The 20848-nt window shown below is 47.5% G+C and overlaps 2 protein-coding genes across 14 annotated transcripts in view; one reads left to right on the top strand and one right to left on the bottom strand.

Moving 5' to 3' along the window:
• Nucleotides 1-8289, top strand: part of PFKM (phosphofructokinase, muscle) — a 43690-nt gene extending 35401 nt beyond the window's left edge. For all 8 annotated transcript variants that reach the window (XM_081248877.1, XM_081248876.1, XM_081248871.1 and 5 more), the window contains 12 exons: nucleotides 398-462; nucleotides 1018-1081; nucleotides 1828-1977; nucleotides 3074-3144; nucleotides 3488-3575; nucleotides 3673-3825; nucleotides 4323-4487; nucleotides 5499-5560; nucleotides 5785-5896; nucleotides 7215-7314; nucleotides 7394-7499; nucleotides 7741-8289. In XM_081248877.1, the coding sequence (XP_081105003.1) occupies nucleotides 398-462; nucleotides 1018-1081; nucleotides 1828-1977; nucleotides 3074-3144; nucleotides 3488-3575; nucleotides 3673-3825; nucleotides 4323-4487; nucleotides 5499-5560; nucleotides 5785-5896; nucleotides 7215-7314; nucleotides 7394-7499; nucleotides 7741-7885 (1281 nt within the window). In that variant the 3' untranslated portion in view covers nucleotides 7886-8289. The remainder of the gene's footprint in view (nucleotides 1-397; nucleotides 463-1017; nucleotides 1082-1827; nucleotides 1978-3073; nucleotides 3145-3487; nucleotides 3576-3672; nucleotides 3826-4322; nucleotides 4488-5498; nucleotides 5561-5784; nucleotides 5897-7214; nucleotides 7315-7393; nucleotides 7500-7740) is intronic.
• Nucleotides 8290-9697: 1408 nt separating this feature from the next.
• On the bottom strand, nucleotides 9698-17830 carry ASB8 (ankyrin repeat and SOCS box containing 8). Of its 6 annotated transcripts, none has more exons than XM_081248882.1 (4): nucleotides 17740-17830; nucleotides 15018-15181; nucleotides 13450-13554; nucleotides 9698-11609 (listed from the first exon to the last, which is right to left on the bottom strand). In XM_081248882.1, the coding sequence occupies exons 2-4, from the start codon at nucleotides 15144-15146 to the stop codon at nucleotides 10977-10979; spliced, it is 867 nt and encodes a 288-aa protein (XP_081105008.1). In that variant the 5' UTR covers nucleotides 15147-15181; nucleotides 17740-17830; the 3' UTR covers nucleotides 9698-10976. The 6 variants fall into 6 exon arrangements, with proteins under 6 accessions (XP_081105008.1, XP_081105009.1, XP_081105012.1 ...); XM_081248883.1 differs by having other exon boundaries at nucleotides 15018-15177; XM_081248886.1 differs by lacking the exon at nucleotides 15018-15181 and adding an exon at nucleotides 14539-14584 and having other exon boundaries at nucleotides 17740-17792.
• Between the last annotated feature and the right edge of the window lie 3018 nt (nucleotides 17831-20848).

Here is a 20848-nt window from a genome sequence, read left to right as displayed (position 1 = left end):
GGAAGCACATGGCAGGGATCAGCCTTCCCTCCTAACTGGTTATCTGCAGGATCGTCTTCATTTAGTCATTAGTTTAGAGGCTACTCTGAGGCTGGGGCCCTGGGTGTGGAATGGAGGAGGATGCTATCTTATCTGTGTGTACTCCTCCACTCTGCCCATCTTCGAATAAATAGAGCATAGAATCAGCCCTTTTCTTTTGCTGCTCATTACTCAGAAAATTAAGGAAAAACAAAGGTACTTCTTCTATGAAAGTTTGGGGGGCATAGAAAAGGTGGGGTACAGGATGGGCAGGATCCAATCACAAGCCCAGAGATGGGCAGGGTCTCAGCGTGGGATGGGAACCCAGCGCTGCAGAACTCTGCCCTGGAGTCTGACTGTTGCCGTGCTCCTCCCTCAGACCAAAGACGTGACCAAGGCCATGGATGAGAGGAGATTTGATGAAGCCTTGAAGCTGAGAGGCCGGTGAGGAAATGACCAGGAGCTCACTAGCGACAGAAATCAGATGCCAGAATGAAGCCAAAAATCGACTTAGCTCCAGATCCAAAATAGGAGCTTCTGCTTTTTCCTCTTCTTATTGTCTCTGCAACAGTTTCTTCTGATAATTAGTTGTGAGGTGACCCAAGAGAGAGTTAGTTGTGAGATGACCAGGTGGCTCAGTTCACCCCAGGGATTCTCTCCCTGGCCTTAGCCTTTCATAGTCTGTTATTTCTATATGTGGACCCAGCTAGATCATAAGTTTCTCTAGGCGAGGGGGGAAGAGTGCTCAGGGAGTGTTTGGTGAGTTAGTGGCCTCTTTGCAGCCCTGCCCAATCCCTGCTCGGCCCCAGTTATGTCCTTAGAGGTTTGCCCTGTGGAACTTCACGCTGGGAGCAAAACTTCAGACCAGATCCCCTTGGCTGCTGGCCTTGGGGGATGGCCTGGAGACACCGCCTCTCTCTCTCTCTCTCTCTCTCTCTCTCTCTCTCTCTCTCTCTCTCTCTTTCTCTCTCTCTTCTCTCTCTCTCTGTACTTTTTTAGGAGCTTCATGAACAACTGGGAGGTATACAAGCTTCTGGCTCATGTCAGAGCCCCAGTATCTAAGGTACTGGCAAGTTGCTCTCTCCCCTTATTCTCCCATTATGAAGTGCTACCCTTAATCCACACAGCCTACTTCTTTGCCTGCCTGTAATCTTCAGTGCTGAATCCTAGACCCCACTAAGATAATTTTCTCTCAGTCACCCCAGATATAAGCCCATGTTCTTAGAGTGTCCTGAAGGTCTCTAAGCCAAGACCCACATCCAGTTTAAGGCTGACAAGATAGCATGCAAGGAATGGGAAAGAAGCCTCATGTATTATTTTCTCTGGGCAAATCTGGAATAAGCACACCTAAGCGCATTTGAGCCACCTCTTCCATTGGCGTAGTGGTTCTTAACATTTACCGTATACCAGAATTATCTGGGTTGCTGATTAAACATGCATATTCCCCTCCCTCAGAGGGGATGCAGATCAGGGGTAGGGTCAGGAATATGCAGATTTAACAAGCTCCCTGGGTGGATCTGATACAGCAGGTGGTCCAAGGATCTCACTTTGGGAAACACTGCTCTGGAGGGTCTCCTATTCATTTTGCAGTGATACCTGGGATCAGGGAGCACAGCTTTATTTATTGATCTGTGATGAAGACTTTTGCTTCCCTCGTGTGGGGGAGGGGACAGACTGTGCTGGCGTTCCCTGAGGGACGGGTGTGCTGTCAGGACCATAAGGGACTCAGAGTGTAGCTCCCCTCACTGACCTGTCCCCCCACCGCACTGCTGTCCCCTTTCCCCCTTCCCCCTCTGCTTCCTTCTCCAGAGTGGCTGTTACACAGTGGCCGTGATGAACGTGGGGGCCCCGGCCGCAGGCATGAATGCCGCTGTCCGCTCCACCGTGAGAATCGGTCTCATCCAGGGCAACCGAGTGCTGGTTGTACACGACGGCTTCGAGGGCCTGGCCAAGGGTCAGGTACAGGGATACAAGGAAGGAGGGTGCTTACTGTGGGGCCAAGGAGCAGTGGTGCAGAGGATAAGTGTAGTGGCTGACCTGCCTGTTCTCTTACCTTCCCCCATCCCTCACTGCCTTTTTCTCCTCTTGGGGTTCAAGCAGAAGTAGATACAGTAGTCCCCCCTTATCTGCTGGGGGCACATCCCCAGTGGATGCCTGAAACCACTATAGCACCAAACCCTAGGTACAGCTGATCCTGGAACAGCTCGGGTTTGAACTGCATGGGCCCACTTACATGCAGAATGTTTTATATTTTGGTGGGGGGGGGCACGCTGCACGGCTTGTGTGATCTTAGTTCCCTGACTTGAACCTGGGCCCACGGCAGTGACAGCACCAAGTCCTAACCACTGGACCGCCAGGGAAGTCCCCAGAACTTCTCAGCGGCAAATACTGCAGTACTATATGATCGGGGGTTGGTTGGATCCATGCGTGCAGAGCGGTGGATGTGAGAGCTGACTGTCAAGTTACACGTGTACTTTTGACTATGCAGAGGGTTGGCACCCGACCCCCATGCTGTTCGGGGTCAGCTGTATGCTATGAGTTCTTTCTGTACTAACGGGTGGGTGGCGTATACATTGTGGACACACCGGGCAAAGGGATGACCCACGTCTTGGGTGGGATGGTGCAAGATTTCATCACACCACTCAGAACAGCGTGCAATTTAAAACCTGTGAATTGTTTATTTCTGGAATTTTCCATTTAATATTTTTGGACTGAGATTGACCACAGGTAACTGAAAGCTTGGCAAGTGGAATCACAGATAAAGGGGGACTACTGTATTTAATTTTAGGGCAGTGGGAACAGGCAGGAGCCGCTGAAATGAACCCTTTGCAAACAACGCGTCTGATTTAATTCTCTGTCCCAGAGTTCAGCACAGGGCCTGGCGTAATCTAAGGCGCTTAAGATTTGTGAACGAGCAGAAAGGGGAGGAAGTTGAGTGAGGTGGGAAAAGCTGGTGCCCGGCGTTCCTCTGTCCGGGCAGGTGGGTGTCGGGGCAGGGTCAGAGCTGAAGGAGTTGTGTCGCCACCATGCGGACCTGTGCGACCTTTCCCTACAGATCGAGGAGGCTGGCTGGAGCTATGTTGGGGGCTGGACTGGCCAAGGTGGTTCCAAACTTGGAACTAAAAGGTCAGTGCATTACAGGAGTGCCTCCTCCTCGTCGCCCTGAAAGGCGGGCCTTGGCCCGCGGGCGTCAGTTCATCCAGTCAGGCTCTGCCTGACCAGTGCTGTCTCTGGGTCCGCTCCCCGCAAGCTCACAGTTGCCTCATGAGGGCAGACGAGCCAATCCAGACATCTCTTAGCAGCTCTGGCAACTCAGAGCCCCAGCGTGTATCCTCAGACGGGGACGAGAAAGTGGGGTAGGGAAGGGGGCACAAGTTAAGAAACTATAAACAAAGTGCCTTCTAACTCTAGCGTTTCTCTCCTTCAATTTTGCTGTCTCTTCCCCAAATTCTGTTCCCCAACCAACTAGAACTCTACCCAAGAAGAGCTTCGAACAGATCAGTGCCAACATCACCAAGTTCAACATTCAGGGCCTTGTCATCATCGGGGGCTTTGAGGTGAGTGCCCCCACCCCCATTTCTTCCTCCCCCCCCCGCCCCCGCCCCCACCTTCCCTCTCCCCTCATTCCCACCCCCGCTGCTCTCATCTTCTCAGGCTTACACGGGGGGCCTAGAGCTGATGGAGGGCAGGAAGCACTATGACGAGCTCTGCATCCCGTTTGTGGTCATCCCTGCCACGGTCTCCAACAACGTGCCCGGCTCGGACTTCAGTGTGGGGACCGACACGGCTCTCAACACCATCTGCATGGTGAGGGCCACCACTGCTTCCCAGCCTCTGGCCAGGACTGTAATCCCTGGAGCGAGTCTGGGCCTAGAAAGTGAGCCACTTGTTTTGTACCAACCAAGTGGCAGTGTTAGAAGAATGCTTCTTCAAGCCCCGGCATTTACTCCACACTGCCTTTAACCGTACATATGGTGTCCATCCTCCACGCATTGTGAGTCCTCTCACCTAGAAAGGCGTCTGTACTCTGCATATCAAATGATTTTTCCTTTCTGAGGTCCTACAGCCTAGTTCCCCTACTCCGAGCAACAGGAGGGGTAGGGACAGCTTCCTTCCAGGGGAGGAGTTCCACACTGTGCTTAGCAGACGTGCCTGCTGTCCCGGAAGGCAAGCACTCGATGAGGCGTAGGGGCCCCGCTGGCCTGGGGAGGATGTCGCTCCAGAGTTGGGTGATGGAAGGGGCCAGCAAAGTGACAAGAATCACACCCCTGACCATGTCTTTCTATGACCTGTTGTCTTTGCAGACCTGTGACCGCATCAAGCAGTCAGCGGCAGGCACCAAGCGCCGGGTGTTTATCATTGAAACTATGGGTGGCTATTGCGGCTACCTGGCCACCATGGCGGGCCTGGCAGCCGGGGCCGATGCTGCCTATATCTTTGAGGAGCCCTTCACCATTCGAGACCTGCAGGTAGACGGCTACCCAGAGCCCCTCTCCCCGCCCCAGTCTCTCCCCACTGTCCCTACAGCGACCTAAGCTGTGAGAGCCCAAGGCGAGGACAGAGCTGATGTGTGGTCTGTGTGTGGAGTCCTAGAAGGAGCACCGGGCGGGCATTCTCTGGTGTAACCTCCTGTACGTGGCCGCCGCTCCTGTTGCTGGAGCATTTGTTTGAAGGGTGGTATGCAGCTAAGCACTTTACGTGCTTTTGCATTTTATTTTCATAGCAGACATGCAAGGGAGATAGTATCTCCATATTATAGATCAGAAAGGTTTAGTGAGGTTACAAAACCTTTCTAAACTTTGAGTAGGTGGTTTAACTGATTGAGAAAGTCACACACCCACCCCCACCCCTGCCAGATTTCCCTTGCTACCAAACTGGAGTCCTCATTCCATTTTTTGAGGGGATACCTTTATGATCCTCGTTTTCCAAGATCCCCGTTCACTGGAGGGAAAAAGAGCCACAAAGTGGAGGGAACTTTGTGAGGGAAACTTTGTGAGCCACAAAGTGAGGGAACTCCCTAATCCAAGGGCCCAGCCAACCCCTGCCTGCAGTGGAGGGTGACCTTTTCCCTCCTTCACCCCCAACTTAAAGCCCAATGAAGCGACTGCTTCTGGGTGAATCACTGCTGTACACGGACGGATGCAACCCAGACACAGCCCATTTAGAGACCTACAAGGAGAGCAGGGTCAGCCCTCTGAGGGAGGGAGAACTGGAAACCCCTGAAGGAGCCGAAAACTGACAGTTGCCACGCTTTGTCCAACTTTCCCTCTGCCTGTTTTGCCTGTCGCATCTGGAGTCTTAATTTCAGTCTGCACTGACCTTCTTAAGGGGCTTAGGCACGGTTCAGGCCCTGGGCTGTAAATAGCCCTCTTCATGTCCCTCTCCCTCCTGCAGACGCCTGGCAGGGAGGAAGGGAACTATGAGCCTGCCCAGCCGGATCCACTCTCAGCCGGGCTTTGGATTTTCTGTTTCATTTTCAGGTGAATGTGGAACATCTGGTACAAAAGATGAAAACAACTGTGAAGAGGGGACTGGTGTTAAGGTACCTCATCCCCGGTTTGCTCCTAAGTGAAGAGAAGCAATAGTCAGCCTTTGGCCCTAGTCAGACTGCATCCGTGGCTGGGACACCCTGAGGAGTCTGGACACAAATGGAGAGCGCCTGGACCGCGGTGGGAGATGGAACCGGGAGGGGCAAAGCTGACCAAGGCAGAAGGCGGGTGGAGGGAGGGGGACAATGCCCGGCACAGGCTTCGGTCTCTCCTGCAGGAATGAGAAGTGCAATGAGAACTATACCACTGACTTCATCTTCAACTTGTACTCTGAGGAGGGCAAGGGCATCTTCGACAGCAGGAAGAATGTGCTTGGCCACATGCAGCAGGTGCGGAAGACACGCCATGCCCGTCACCAGACAGCCATAAATAACCCCCAACAGTCACTGAATCTCCCACTAGCCTCCGACCCGCTGGAGGCTGTCGGGGCTGCCACAGAGCGTGGGCCTGCAGGCTTTTACAGTCACAGAATCAGAAACCTTTACCTTGGAAATGGCCTTAGACATTCTGTGGTTCATCCTCTTTATTTAGGGCAGGGTTTCTCAACCTTGGCGCTCTTGCCATTTTGAGCTGGAAAATTCTTTGTGGTTGTTCTGTGTGGTGTAGGATTGCTTACTTAGCAGCATCCCTGTACTCTTACTCACTAGATGCCAGTAGCACACCCTCCCCACTTGTACGACTGAAAAAAATGTCTCTAGACATTTCCCCTGGGGGCCGAATCGTCTCCAGTTGAGAACCACTGCTTCAGATGAAGGAAATGAGGCTCACAGAGGAGAAATGCTTTTTCCAGGGCCACTTGTCAGGCTGGAATGAGGTCAAAATGAGCTGGTCCAGTGCTTTCGCCACCACAGCATGCTGCCTTTTGTGGGGAACCTGTGAGATGAGTACAGGCACCTTGCTAGGGTTGGGCTCCATCTCTACTAACTGGAGTTTCAAGGGGAAAGGAATCCCTTTCTGTCACCCACATTCAATCCCCACCCAAGGCAGGCCTCACTCACAGATGATACTAGTGGTCTGAGGCCTACCCCATCCCAAATGTCCCCGCAGATGCCTCTTAAGCATTGACCTTTGACCTTTCTATACCCACAGATGAATTCACATTATCTCAGTTTGAATGGGCTTAGCAGCTCCTGCAGGAATGGGGTGCTATTGGATAAAGTATGATGACCTATTTTCTGTTTTTCCTTCCTTCCCATTTTCCCACTTCTGCTTTGTTCAGAGAAACTCTGCACCATGTTTTATGTTATTCTGAGGTGCTACCAAGAGCATCCAAATTGGGTCACAAGGAACACTTGTGTCATTGATGATGGCGACTGATAGAAGCTGCTAAGCTAATGAGGGGCAGGGAATTGACGGAATGGCCAGTAAGACTAGAAGGAAATGAACAGGGTCATGCAGCTACAGAGCTGGAAGAGGCGACTGTGAGACCAGTCATCCCCTTGTACTAATTAGTTACTCTGAAGTCTGATAAACGGCCAAATACACTAGGCCAGCTTGCCCTGGTTCCCGGCCCTGTTTCAGGATTTCCTTTCATAGTTAGACTTCTGGATTCCTTTTTCTGGTTATAAACTTTTCTCTGTGTATTCCCATATCTTTGCCACTTCATTAGAGTCCTTCCCCGTGTAATTTTTATGATTCTTTTTCCAGGGTGGGAGCCCAACTCCATTTGACAGGAATTTTGCCACTAAGATGGGTGCCAAGGCTATGAACTGGATGTCTGGGAAAATCAAAGAGAGTTACCGTAATGGTAGGTGGGGTAAGAGGGTGAGCCCCCTTCCTAGAAGCTGGTTCCCAGTATAGAAGCTGACTGACTATCCCTGTTGCAGGGCGGATCTTTGCCAATACCCCAGACTCAGGCTGTGTTCTGGGGATGCGTAAGAGGGCCCTGGTCTTTCAAGCCGTGACTGAGCTGAAGGAACAGACGGATTTTGAGTGAGTACCTCTACCTCCTGCGGTGGTTCTCTCCCCGGTAGTTTCGAGATCTACCCTTCCCAAGCTGCTCACCCTCTGCAGTCCTTTTCTTTTAGGAGTAACACCTGTAGTCGTACCTACTTCAGATCTGATGCCCAGGCCCCAAATCCAGCCTCTTCTGCTCAACTTCTTCCCATAGCCTTTGATAGAAGTTGATTGGGGTGCTAAAGATTAAATCATCATCTACCTCGTTCCTCTGTAGGCACCGCATCCCCAAGGAACAGTGGTGGCTGAAGCTGAGGCCCATCCTCAAAATCCTAGCCAAGTATGAGATTGACTTGGATACCTCAGAGCACGCCCACTTTGAGCACGTCAGTCGGAAGCGGTCCGGAGAAGCTACCGCCTAAACCTCTTTGCAGTGAGAGGAACGGATCGTCTGATCATGGTCAGCTCACCCTGATAGATCCAAGTCCATGCATTCTCAAGTGTTTCAGCTCAGCTCACTTTCAATTAGGTTTCCTTTTATTCTGTAACTGCAGCCATGGTCAGCTCTGGCCAGGGAGCTGGGGCAGGGGGCAGTAAGCGTAAGTTCCTTGTAGGTAGAATTTATCCTGACTTCTACCCCCAGCTTCATGTGTCACACAAGGCTGGGCTCCTCTAGTGCTACTGCTCGATTTCAGTTACTCGGTTAGAATTTCCCTAAAAATAAGCTTTATTTATTTCTTTGTGATAACAAAGTCTTGGTTCCTCTACTACATTTACGACAGTGACAAACCATAACTACACTAATAAATGCCAACTGGTCACTGTGCTTTTGGTTCTCCTATTATCATCTTCACAAGTGCATTCCTATCAGCCTCAAGCACCAGACTCTGCCCAGTGGACACCTAGGAAAATGCAGCCCATGCGCTAACCCCATGTACTTCTCTCTGTTCTTGGACATCTCTTGACTCTGTACACAGGGTCCTAAAACATAGGACACTGTCCCTATCCTCATCCCGCAACTAATCCCTCCTGCATCCTCTGCAGCCAACAGGATGCTCCCGTCTTCCTTAAGCATGAAGTTGTGTTTCACCTCTTGATCATCTACCCATTACCCAGCATTGCTGTTTTCCAGCCATCCCCCAATCTCTACTCTTCCTCTGACAATCCAGGGTTCTTCCTTCTCAACTTTTCCCCTGTGCTCCTTCCTCGATGAAAGCCAGACACCATCGGTGGGGAGACATGTACATTTTGAATGCCTGGGAAATAGAGACACCCAGTCCTGGACCTAGTTTGGTGGGTTGGTTGAAATACTGCTTAGGAAAATTGTCAGTTCTTTTCAGCTCAATTTGTTTTCTGTCCCATACTTCCTCATTAGCAAGTATCCATGTAATACAGTTGGTTCTTAGGATTGGGACTACAGACTGTTCCCCCAGTTGATAGGATGCTGCCCTGTCAATGCCAGGCTTGAGATTAGTCTCCAATAATCAGATCCTGGCTCTTGGCACAAGCGTACATATTCCTCCCAACCTACACAGTTTCCTCGCTTGCTTGCTGAAGCAGGATGGAGGTTTGAGGTTTTACAAGGGATGGAGGAAAGGATTATCTGTAGTACTTCACTTTTGCTGGCTGTGCAAAGTATAACTGCTATATCCTAAAAACAGTTCTAAAAAATGACTGAGGGTTTCCCTGGTGGCGCAGTGGTTAAGAACCTGCCTGCCAATGCAGGGGACATGGGTTCGAGCCCTGGTCCAGGAAGATACCACATGCCCCAGAGCAACTAAGCCCGTGGGCCACAACTACTGAGCCCGCGTGCCACAACTACTAAAGCCCACGCGCCTAGAGCCCGTGCTCCGCAATAAGAGAAGCCACCGCAATGAGAAGCCTGTGCACTGCAATGAAGAGTAGCCCCCACTCGCCACAACTAGAGAAAGCCCACGCGCAGCAACGAAGACCCAACGCAGCCAAAAATAAATAAAATAAAATAAATTTATAAAATAAAAAGAAAATGATCGAGAAGTCTTGTCAGAGCCCAGCATTAAAGCAGCCAAATGCTCTTTGTACAGTTCTTTAAGGGGAAGAAAAATTAATAAATATCAAGCACTGTTATCACTGATTCTTCAAAACAGCCAATGCAGGTGGTGGTGACAGCCCCATTTCAGAGATGAGGACACTGAGGCTCACGGTAATTAAATAAGGTACAGAAAAGTAGGAACAGTAGAAATTGCCAAACTTGCTTTTAGAACTGTTTATTTCTTTTTTTTTTTTTAAGTGAGCAAAAAACACCAACAGCAAAAGGACAAAAGCGGACAAACTTTTTCAAATTAGCTGTGTCAGCAGATTCTGTTCATTTTTATTTATAGTTCCCAATCAGTTAAAAAAAAAAGTTTTTCACATTTGCATAAGGTCATCTAGGATCAATAACACCTTGATCTAGTTTAGGAACATGAAAAGAGAGAGTACTGTAGACTAAGTATTGTTCACTAAAACAGATCTTTTTTGGGTAAGTGGGTCACCTCAGAGGAAGCTCTTATAATGCTCCTCCCCCACTCTTCAACTCTCCACCCCCTCCACCAATGTCCAGTACAGATCAGTAAAAAGTAAAGTTTCCAAAACACCTGAAAACAAAAGTGAAAACATTCACTTAGCAGAGTGAATGAAGAAGACCAGAGAGAAAAGGCAGCCCAGCCCATGTCCTCCTGTGCTAGAGCAAACACCTTTGCCTACGGTGCAGGAAGTGCCTGTCAAGCCCACTACAGAAAACTGGCTGTCAGGAGGAGAAAGAACTGTGTTAGAAGAAAAGTTCTGAGGACTGTTAGTTCTTAGGACTGCTTAGAACCTCCTATCCCTTCTACTATATGGAAAGCAGCAAGACAGTCTTTCTAAAGTAACATTGCTGAACTACTGTAACCCTTGGGCACACCCATGAAGAAGAAGCAAAGGCTGCCCTTCCCTTCGATGGTGAGAAAGGGGGCCAGTCCCTTCTGAATGCCCCAGGATGATTCTAGGGATATCATCCAGCCCAATTCTGAACTGCACACCATTTGAGGTTGTAGTATCTTCCTTTGGGGGCTGCAATTGTTAGCTGGAATTTTCTTAAACTTCTTCACAGATCAATTAAAATGTTGCTAAGAGGGATTCTTCAGAAAACGTTAATCAGGTCCCCTCAGGAAAACCAAACACATGTCCTATAAATACGCTTCATCTTCTGAGACAAACTGAGTCTCGCTGTTGACTTCTTCCCTAAAGCGAGGATCGGGGAGACCTCTTCCTTTTCCGGGTGCAATATGAAAAGCCAGGTAAGCAAGAAACAGAAACAAAAGTGAAGGGACGTTTTTGGTTGCTTGGTTTGGGGAGGGGAGGTGATGTGGAGGTTACTGTTGTGACATGTTGCCTTGAAACAGAAACCACAGAGCAGGAACAACTGCTTTCCCTGTTTTCCAAGACAGAGACAGTGCTGCAGGGCAAAACCTCACCCAGAGTTGCCTGCCTGACGGTGCACTCATCTCCTCTGGGCTATTCTACGAGTAACAGGTATTCCTTCAGAGAAGCTGGCAGTGGAAGGCCCTTCACCGCATCTGGCAGATACTGGAGTCCCAGGCTCCGGCGCACAGCATAGCGAGAGAGGGTTTTGAGGGTCCCTGGGGCTGAGCACAGAACAGTCAGTTTTTCACATAGCTGCTGGTCTTTGGCCACTTCTCGTGGCATGGTGCCATTTTTCCTTAATTCAAAGTGTCCCACAGCTCTGTGGAGGAGCTCGAAGCAAGAGTCCTCTTTCTCTGTTCCAAGTCCCCTGACTAGCAGAGCCACCAGGCGGGAGATGGGCGTCTGGCCTTTTAGGTTGATGACTCTGACCTCTGCACCATAATCAAGAAGGATGCTGACGCTCTCAAGATTTCCCTTCATGGCAGCCCAGCTGAGCGGGGTGTCATTGTTGTAATCCAGGGCGTTGACAGAGGCCCCGCTCTCTAGGAGGGCCCGCACACACTCGGCATTGTTCTTAAAGGCTGCCCAATGAAGTGGGGTGTCTCGGTTGCCGTCCAGTGCGTTGGGGTTTGCACCATATTCCAACAGGACCTCCACACAAGCCTCATCTTTCTCGGCTGCATAGTGGAGGGCTGTTCGGTTATAACCATCCAGGGCATTCACCTGTAAAGCGGGAGCCACTACATTACAGTGTATAGACAACTGAGAGGACGACAGGCTGGCAAAGACGCTTGCATGTGTCTATCCACTACCTTTGCTATGTAACGTTCTGAACGTGAGGGTCAACAAGCAATTCCCAGGGAGTCATGGTGATCAGGATGGAGCTATGACAGGAGCTGAGGAGCAAATAGGAAAACAACTGTCCAGACAACCGACACTGATGTCCGCCAATTAGCTGGCCTGCATTATCTAGGGTTTTGCTTCCATGTTCTTATTTACTATTCACCAGGACCTCTACCAGTAAGGGGAAAGAAAGAGAAGATGAAGTCTAAGTCCTCGTAACTACTCTGAAAGACGTTTATTGGAAAGCGGCTTGAACATACTGGCCAGAGAAAAGGTTTTGGATTATTTTACTTATCCTGACTCACTCTGTATCCCGTGGCTAACGGCAACCAGACTGAAAAATAATGAGGTCAAGATTCTGCCCATGTAGCTCTGCTGTGTCCTTTAACCATCCAGAGAAGCTCAGATTGTTCATCCAAGTCAGCCCCCTGCAAACATATGCTGTGAGGTCACAAAAGAGCCTGGAGGAAAGCATGTGGAGGAAAGAACACAGATCTTCCAGTGCTGGAAGAGCAGCTGGCTTGCTAAAACTCAGCATCACCTATAATTTTTGAAGGCTACAAAGACTTCAGATCCCAGGTTTAAATAGTGAATTATCTTCTCCCATGAAAGGCACTAAAAAAAAAACCCCTGCGATATTTAACTGAGTTCAACCTTCTACTTAGCTAAAAACTGCCTCCCCCACTGCCCCCCGGGGTAGTTTCACTTTTATCATTGACATTAATCACTGGCTTTCACTTCAGGGTCACTCATAAAAGTTACGGGATAGTTAATGACAAGTAGAGAACAACATGGCGGTGTGGAGGTGAGGATGCCGGGGGCTGAAGCAGGCTTACTGACCAGTGTGTCTGGGGCCTGCACACCAGCTTCATGGCATGTCTGATTCAAATGAGTGCCGCAGCGTGTGCACCTTGAAGATGCCTCAAAAGCTGTCAAAACTGCTGATTTATTTATTTAATAGGCACTTACTTAGTAATTACTACATGCCAGTGCTCTAAACAGTTTACAACCTTATGAAGAAGACACCACTATCATCATCCTTTTACAGATGGGGAAACTAAGGCAAAGAAAGGTTAAGTAACTTGGTCAAGGTCACACAGCTGGAAGTGACAGAGCTGGAATTCAAATTCATGAAGTATGTTTCCAGACTCTGTTCTTTTAATCATTCAGTATACTATGCTGCTTCTTGCTAATGCCAATAAAAAGTAATCTATGTTTTTTTATGTTAAGATACATTCGAAAGAAAATAGGAACAAGATATGCTAAGACAGAAAAAAATCAGTGGGCAGAAAGAGCACAAGTAGCTCAATCCTGGGGAAGGGACTGCCTAGTGATCTATTTTCCAGTGACAGAGGTATTAGAAGTGTACATCCAGTAGCAGGTCTCAAGTGGTTTACGTCGAATCAGGGTTGAGGGGCCTGGATAGTCAACAGGCAATGAGAGGATTAAATGGAAATATAAACAACCCTAGAAGGAAGGCTGAGAGATTAAGGGGAGATAAAAATTCCCTCTTCCTGGGGTCATGGACAGTGTAAGAAAGAAAGGCAAAGGAATGAAATGCTTCGGATGATTCAGCATTACATTTTGTTTTAATATTGGCCATGCCAGTGTTACCAGGAGCTAGAAGGTAGGAAGAAATGGGAGAAGAGACAAGAAATTGTAGGAAAGTGTGAAGCTCAAGTTTAGTGCATCACTGATGGGACAGCGTTAGAAACCTTACCTCAGCTCCCTTCTCCAGCAGTAATTCCACACAGTCAGCATCGGACACCATGCATGCACAGTGCAGGGGCTTGAGCGTGCCGTGGGTACAGTTCACATCTGCTCCCTGTGGGCGGAAGGAAACTTCGATCGGTGTGTTCAGCTCTGGCTCACCACGCAGGACAAGACTCAGAACAAGGTCCGGGGGGAAAAGGGTTCTAGCTCTGTACTGTAAACATACTACCAGCCCCAGTCTCTCTTCCTGTTCATTAAATGATATTATAATGCCAATATCCAAACCAAGAGAATACACTGAAGATGAGCGAAAGGAACTGTCGATCCCTTAGATCAAGTCATTAAGTTTCTCCACAAGCTAGACTGCCAGATGGTCATTTGGACATCACTGAGGACATAACCTTATATGTAAAAGCGGTAGAACCTTATCATCAGGCAGGAAGGTTGGAAAAGCAATCCAATTTCTATGGCTACCATGCTCTGAAAAAGTCAGGAAAGGGAGTCTTTCAGACTGAAGCCAGGAGAACTGGCATGCTCTTTTGCCACCTGACAGATGACCATCACTAATAGCAAGGTCATCTTAATGTTATCTCTTTGTTTATAAACATCTTCAAAGTAGACTATTAGTATCAGCATCCTCTGCCACCTAGCCCCCACTGGTACTTCTATTTCAAATCTGGTAAAGAAGATGAAGATACCACAGCAGACCAAAGTCACAGAATGACTCAGCAGCAGAGCTAGAATTAGAACGTGACAAAGTTTCTTCTGCTGAGTCTTCTGATACCACTTTTGCCGAGAACAAGCTAATGCTGTATGACTTTTTCTTCTCACAGCTGTGCCACACAACTCTGAAGCAGCTACAGGGCTCTAGGCTATAAATAAGGACTCTAAAGTTGTTAAAAAGAATGTACAGAAGTAACCATCTGGATGCATTCTCTAGTGACCAAAAAAATGACCCTGTAACTTCTCTTCAACAGGAATAATACACAGAAAAAGGCATCAAAGCCCTTCTAGGATACTAGTCATTCAGCAGAATTACTGAATAGTAGTGGTTAGACATCAGATAGTTAAGGAGTTTTCTTAAGTCAAAAATTACCATGCATTTTAGGGGTTGATCTTCTCTGTGGAACTGTAAGTGGTGGCTGTTGGTAAGACAGTAGGCCAATGATATCTCTCCATGTAATTATTACAAAACACAAGGATTTGAAAGCCGCTTATGCTTTGCTTGCCTCCTTCCTCCCTTAGTACAGCATGTGTTGAAGACTTTGAGCTTGCTGGGTCCCATATGCACCATATGCAGACGGAGATTTTATAGAGAACAAGGGACTAGGTTTATCTAGAACATAATTCCTGAAGAAAAATATCATAGGCGCAAAGTGAAAGGCAGAAGGGAAGAGAAGCAAAACATAGGCTAAATATATTTTAATGGTCAAGTTAATACATTTTAGAAGACTGTAAAAACTCCCTGTGATCTTGTGCTGAGTCAGAGCTGCAAATCTGTCATCCATTAGGATTCCCCGGGAGCTTTCCCACTTCACCTCCCCAAGGACTCTTGCATCAACACAGCACACTCACCCCTCTGATGAGGTCCTCTACATTGTCATGTGGGAAGGAACGAATGGCAGCGATTGTTCGGATTAAGCGCTCTGAGAGAGAGTATTTGCTCTGAATGCTCTGCATAATATACCACATACTGGAACTCATCAAGGCTCAGAGTACGTTCACATGCTCCAAACTGCCTGAAACAAAGATGTTTTAGGCATACACAGTCTCACTGAGCACACCTGTCCTTAGCGTTAGAGGTTCTCTGAGGCCTTCCCACTACTAAAACCAGATTTCAAATAGATCAATGATTCATTAATATCATTTTTTCTTAATCATAAGAAATAGATTATAATAGTTGCTGAAGGAGCTGGGTAAACCTGGATGCAGATGTTCTGACCCTTGAAATCTCAGTTCTACTCTCTGACCTAGCCTAGCACAAGATTTCCCCAAGAGGCTCTAAGCTCCCCATGGAGCTCTGTGTGGTTTAAAAAAGACTAGGCAAGGAAGGGGATTCTTTTAAAGGCTAAAGATGCCACAAAACATTCTTTTCCTCCTCTGAATTATGTGGTCTTTATTATCAGCACCCCCTTTAGGTTACTTGTTACATTTGGCCTTGCAGTATAGTTATGGCCATACTGTCTTTCCATCTAAACTGTAATCAATTGGAAGGCAAGGTCCTTGTCTTCTACTTTTTTGGCCCATATAAGGCCAGCCACAGAGTCTTACAAAAAGTAGGTATTTAATAAATACTGGTTGATTGACTGACTAAAGGGTATGGGAGTGATTGCTACTTGTGAGAAGAGATGGAACAAATACAAATGACAAGGCATCTGTGAAACAGTTTAAAATGTCTTCAGCAAAGAAAAAAATAGGAAGTTTTTGAGGTAATATTCTAAAATAAGGAAGGAACGCCGAAGTATAATTACTCTGGGGTCATCTATATAAAATTAGAAAAAAATTTCAAAGTTCACACCAATGACATATGCTTGCAGTTGTACGAAAACAAGCACATTTAAGAGTGAAAAATGAATTTAAAAATTGGCCATTTGTGACAACTGTGAAGCAGACTTGAGTTCGGCGTTGGAAGAAGAAAATAATGCAATATACTTAAATTCAACTATGATAAGTTTTGGCTGTAAAAGAGCCATGTATCAGTTGGGGAACATTTAAGGTTACAGCGAAGAAGGTGGAGTATTTCTATGAAAAAGCATATATCAAACTAGAGAAAGCATGGTATGCTGTACGGCTCTCTAGGTATAACTGTTTAGGAATCCATGTTCTCATCAAACTATAAGCTCCTTGGCGGTAAATATAGTGTTATTTTTAATAGTGCCTGGCACATGGCAGGTTCTCAATAAGTATCTGTTGAACCAGTGTAAAGCTTATTACTTTGGATCCTAAAAAAATCCAAGACTTGCAGTAATTAAACATCTTATGCATATGATGACTACTAAGGGAAAAATCCAAAAAATTATTTTAGTCAATTCATACTATGTAACTTTTGCCTTTTGTGAAGGACTATCCCCTTATACATTATGTAATATACTATAAACTCTAATAGTTTCCATTTTGCTAATCAGTAGCCATTTATCTGTTTAAAATATATACAGTACTAATTAATGGAATGCAATTTAAAAATATTCAATTCATAGGTATCAATGATTCAAACTGGGTGTTCTCCCCTACTTTATTAAGAATAAGTAAGCTTACACACTTGTTTATATGCCTACCTGAAATTTTCTAGATAGCTTAGACTTGGCATACGTTTTAATCTCTCCAACAGCCACGAAACTCCTCAGAGACAAAGGGTCTGTATCTTACACTTCTTTGTTGCAAGGAAAAAGGGGGGAAAGGCATAGCTGCATTTGAGTCAGCGATTTCAAGAACGGGGGCAGAAAACAGAGCGTCCAAAGTGGAAGGCTTACACCGAAGTGGCTCTGTTAACCATTTCTGGGTCATGATAATCTGAAAAAACTAGACCCTGCAGTCATTTTCGGAGCGCCCTTGGGCTCCAGGCTAAGAACTCCTAACTCAGAATATGACCACTGGTCCTCTGCTGCTGCCGCCTCGAAGCTCGTGCTGAAGTGTGAAACTTCGGGGCACACAGACAACACTCACTGTCAGGGAGGGTCAACGAAATCTAAACTCGGCGTATCTCCGGGCAGCAGCCTATGCACGGTTTGACCCCAAGTCTCCCCTTTCCTCTGCTGAAAGTCCTCTCTCTCCCGTTTTCTCTCACTTCGGATCCAGAGACAACCCCAAGGGTTTTTGGGGGGTTTTGTTTGTTTGTTTGTTTTTAATTGCGAAGCTAGAAGCAAGGGAGGAGAGAGGTGACGTTCAAGAGCTCTGGTGCTAGTGAAGCCAGGCTTCCGCCCGCCCAGGCGGGCCCCCGCCCCACTGCACCTGCTTGGGGGAGGAGTCGCGGCAGCTTGGTCTCGCCGAATCTAGGGGGGCGGTGGACAACTGCACGAAATGCGAAGACATGTGGTGTCACTTTCCGCACGGGCTCCTCAGAGACCGCAGCAATTCCAGCAGGTCTCCCGGGGCCGGTATTGAAACGGGGTCGTGAAATCTGCCAGGGGAGCCCCTGAGGCGGACCAACCCCTGCCCCGATCTCCCCAAGGCCCGGAACGAGGTCCCAGCCTCGAGGGCTGGCGGACCCCGAGCTGGGAGTGGAGGAAGCGTTACTGGGCGTGGTGCCCCGGATTAGTGAACCAGGCTGCAGACATTTCTGCAGCGGAGCAACACTCACCGAACTGCAGGGCTGACCTGGGTGGTGAAAGCCGCTGTCAAGACGTGACCCGGAAGCAGAAGTTGCCTCCCGCGGGCCCCTCTGTTTACAGGGTAGGTGACTAGAATGGGCGCCTGCGCAGCGACCAGTGTCCGAAGGCGGAACGCGCCTGCGCAGACTTGTGACGCCGCCTTGGTCCAACCAAGGCTTAGTTAACCGCTTTGCTATCTAGCCCCGCCACAGGGTTTGCGCAGGCGCAATGGGGCGCTGTCGGCTGCTGGCCGGGCGCTGGGTCCGTGGCGGTGGTGGGCAAAGAGCTCACTCCCCGCTGGCTGTTCGACCAACTCCGTGGGGCTGTGCCTGCGTGAAGCAGGCCTGCAATGAGTTCATCCGAGCCCTCCGCTGCCTCCCACTGTCTCCATCTGATACCGGACCTGAACAGCCAATTCCCAGATTATTCCCAAACTCGCGACACCGATGCGGTTCGTTAGGAGAATAAACTGTTAGTAAGAAGCGTCTTTGGCAAATAAAAGAGACTTCCAGCACTTTTCATAACATTGGAACGCATCGATGCTCCTCGGAACCCTTCTGGATATTGTCCACCCTTCCTCAAAGGAAACTATTGATATATCAAAGATAAACAAGCACTCATGAGGAGTACTAGCCCAAATGTTGAGGGCTGAAAAAATACGTACATGCTGACATTAACCTTTCCCAACCAGAGAGATGCTGACACCTCCGAGTGATGATTTTTCCATGCAAAGCACAAACATTTCGAAGCCAGCAGCACGTAGTGGTGCATGCAAAGAGTAAAGCAGCCCACACAGGCAGACTGTTAAGAGCCGTGATCTACCCCGCAGCCCGTTTAACCAAGAGTTCCCCAGCACCCCTTCCCCAAAGCTTGCTCTGAGCAACAGAATTTAACCATTTTGAGAGTAAAGCAGGGCCCAGATAGTTCTTGTATGTCAGTGAGGGAATGGCGAACTGGAAAAGTTCAGTGAGCCTCCTCCCAGCGTCTTATAAATTAAGGATGCTTAGTACATTTCCTTATTTTTAAGGATTGGGAGACAGATTTGCAAACAGTCAATTGCAGTTAAAGATCACTATTTCAACAACATTTTACTGTACAAAGCTGATGCTGAAGAACAGTTCTACTTCATGGTGAGATCAAGAAAGTGTAGAGAGAAAGGGTCTGTGAAGAGGTTTCTTGTGGAGAAATGTGTTTTGTTGAGATCCCGCTCCCTTCCCACCCAGAGAGAGAGGCAGCGCTGGTGCTGCATTCTTCTCAAGCTTAAAGAGGGGCTCTGTGGGGCCAGAGAGCTTGGAAATTGTTTCCCATAGTTGTAAAACACAGAGAACTGCACTGACTCTTGCATATAAATAAAAGAAGGCAGTGGCTATAAAACAGAGGTGGCTGCATTGGGATCCACCAGCACACCCAGATTTGGTAGGGATGACAAATGTGAAATGTTTTCCTGGACCCAATGTGGGCCACATAGAGGACAGTCAGCATGAGGTTGCCTTTGGTCTATTCAAAAGACTTGTCTAGAGGTGTAGAGGGACCCAGTGACCAGAAGCTAGAGATGAATGCAGGAATCCTAGAACCCAGAGAGGCTGTTGCAGGCAACCACCTGTGTCTGTCTAGGCCAAAGGGACTCAAGTGAGAGGTCTCTGATGATGGGAATCTCCCAAGAACCTCTAAAAGCACCTTACAAGAAAAAGAGTAACCATGTACCAGACCCAGGTAGTACAGACCCATCCTATCAAAACAGAACCGCCCTATCCCCTTGGCTGTCCTGCCTCCTCCCACTTTTACACAGCAAATCAAACAGCAGTTAGCTAGTGGTAAGCTGAAGAGAAACCTGAAGGCAGCAGCCACCAGCCACCAGCCACAGGAGGCAGCCACTAGCCTTCCCCTCATGGGGGAGGGGAGGAGAGGGCTTAGACTAGCACCTTAGAATGAAGCCTGAAGTATTTGATTACCATCTTGGACTGGAAACATTCTAATTACTAAATCAAGACTTTTTTTGACTTAAAATGACTGTTACTTAAAATACTGTCCATTATCAAAGAATAAACCAAAAGTCAGAGAATCTGCCCAATTTTCCATTCAGAGGCATGAATTATCCCCTCCTAATAAATATTTTTAAAAGGTGATAAAAGCCAAAAAGTAAAGTGGTATTTTGATCATATCCCATGAATCTTCCATTCAATATCCCAACACCATCTCTATATATTTCAGCTTATTTATGATCTTCATGCTTTGATTACAAGTGATTCCCTGAGTTTGGTTTTTTTTTTTTAATATGTTGTGCCTCTCATAAGACTTTTATTTTTTCTTCTCTCCCTTGCTAGTTCTAGTTCTGTTTTGAAGAACTGTTCATGAGATGGTGTTGATTGACAGTACAACTAGTGTTCCTATTTTCAGACCTTGGCATAAACTGGAACTAGAAATCTGATAATAAGGTTTTGCTTGTAATGAATGCTGCTATCACTGTTCAACATATATTAGTATCCAGTCTCCGTGGATAGATGCCATCGAGCTGTCCCAGGTTACAGATCTGGGTGTCTTTCTTCTTGAGTGTTGCAGCAACCTAACAGCCGTGGGCTTTTGTACAAATCCTTTTTGGAGTGAAAAACCCCTTTTTTCACCAGTTGGCTCCACACCATTTCCTGATTTTGGGTGCCGTCCTCTGGAATGACGATTCCTGGAGGAGAGCACTTCTGCCCTGCAGCCTCTCTTAAGTGGTAACACGAAGCACAGGTTTCCTGGCTTCCGTCTGGAACTCATCAATTACTCTTCTGGCTAAAAGTCCTCGTCCTTCTTCAGGTGCTGCTTGACTAATGTTGATGAAAAAGTTTTCCTCACACCTTTCCTAGAGAAAGGTGACTTAAGTAAAAAGAAGTGATTCCTTCCAAAGAAGCTCTTCCCCCATCACCAAAGAAAATGAAAAGAACCAAAAGGAAGTTTGAGATACCCTAAGAGTGAAGGAAAGCTGTCAAAATTAACAACGTAGAGTGAAAAGATAAGATCCAAGTGTCAGACTGGTTGGGAAAAATAGCTTTCTTCCATTAGTATAATGGTGCATTTTCTCTTTCCATTTTGAATTTCTTTAAGTTTTAGGATTAT

Source organism: Mesoplodon bidens (assembly GCF_964165515.1).
Source record: "Mesoplodon bidens genome assembly, chromosome: 11".
Lineage (NCBI taxonomy): Eukaryota > Metazoa > Chordata > Mammalia > Artiodactyla > Ziphiidae > Mesoplodon > Mesoplodon bidens.
This window is presented reverse-complemented; position numbering and strand designations above follow the sequence as displayed.

Bases quoted from the DNA above. Each gene is read 5' to 3' on its own strand.
- ASB8 (XM_081248882.1), bottom strand. From the start codon at position 15,146: ATGAGTTCCAGTATGTGGTATATTATGCAGAGCATTCAGAGCAAATAC. The intron at 13,555-15,017 runs GTGAGTGTGCTG...TTCCGCCCACAG, and splicing joins TAGAGGACCTCATCAGAGGG to GGAGCAGATGTGAACTGTAC. The intron at 11,610-13,449 runs GTAAGGTTTCTA...CCCGCTTTACAG, and splicing joins TGCTGGAGAAGGGAGCTGAG to GTGAATGCCCTGGATGGTTA.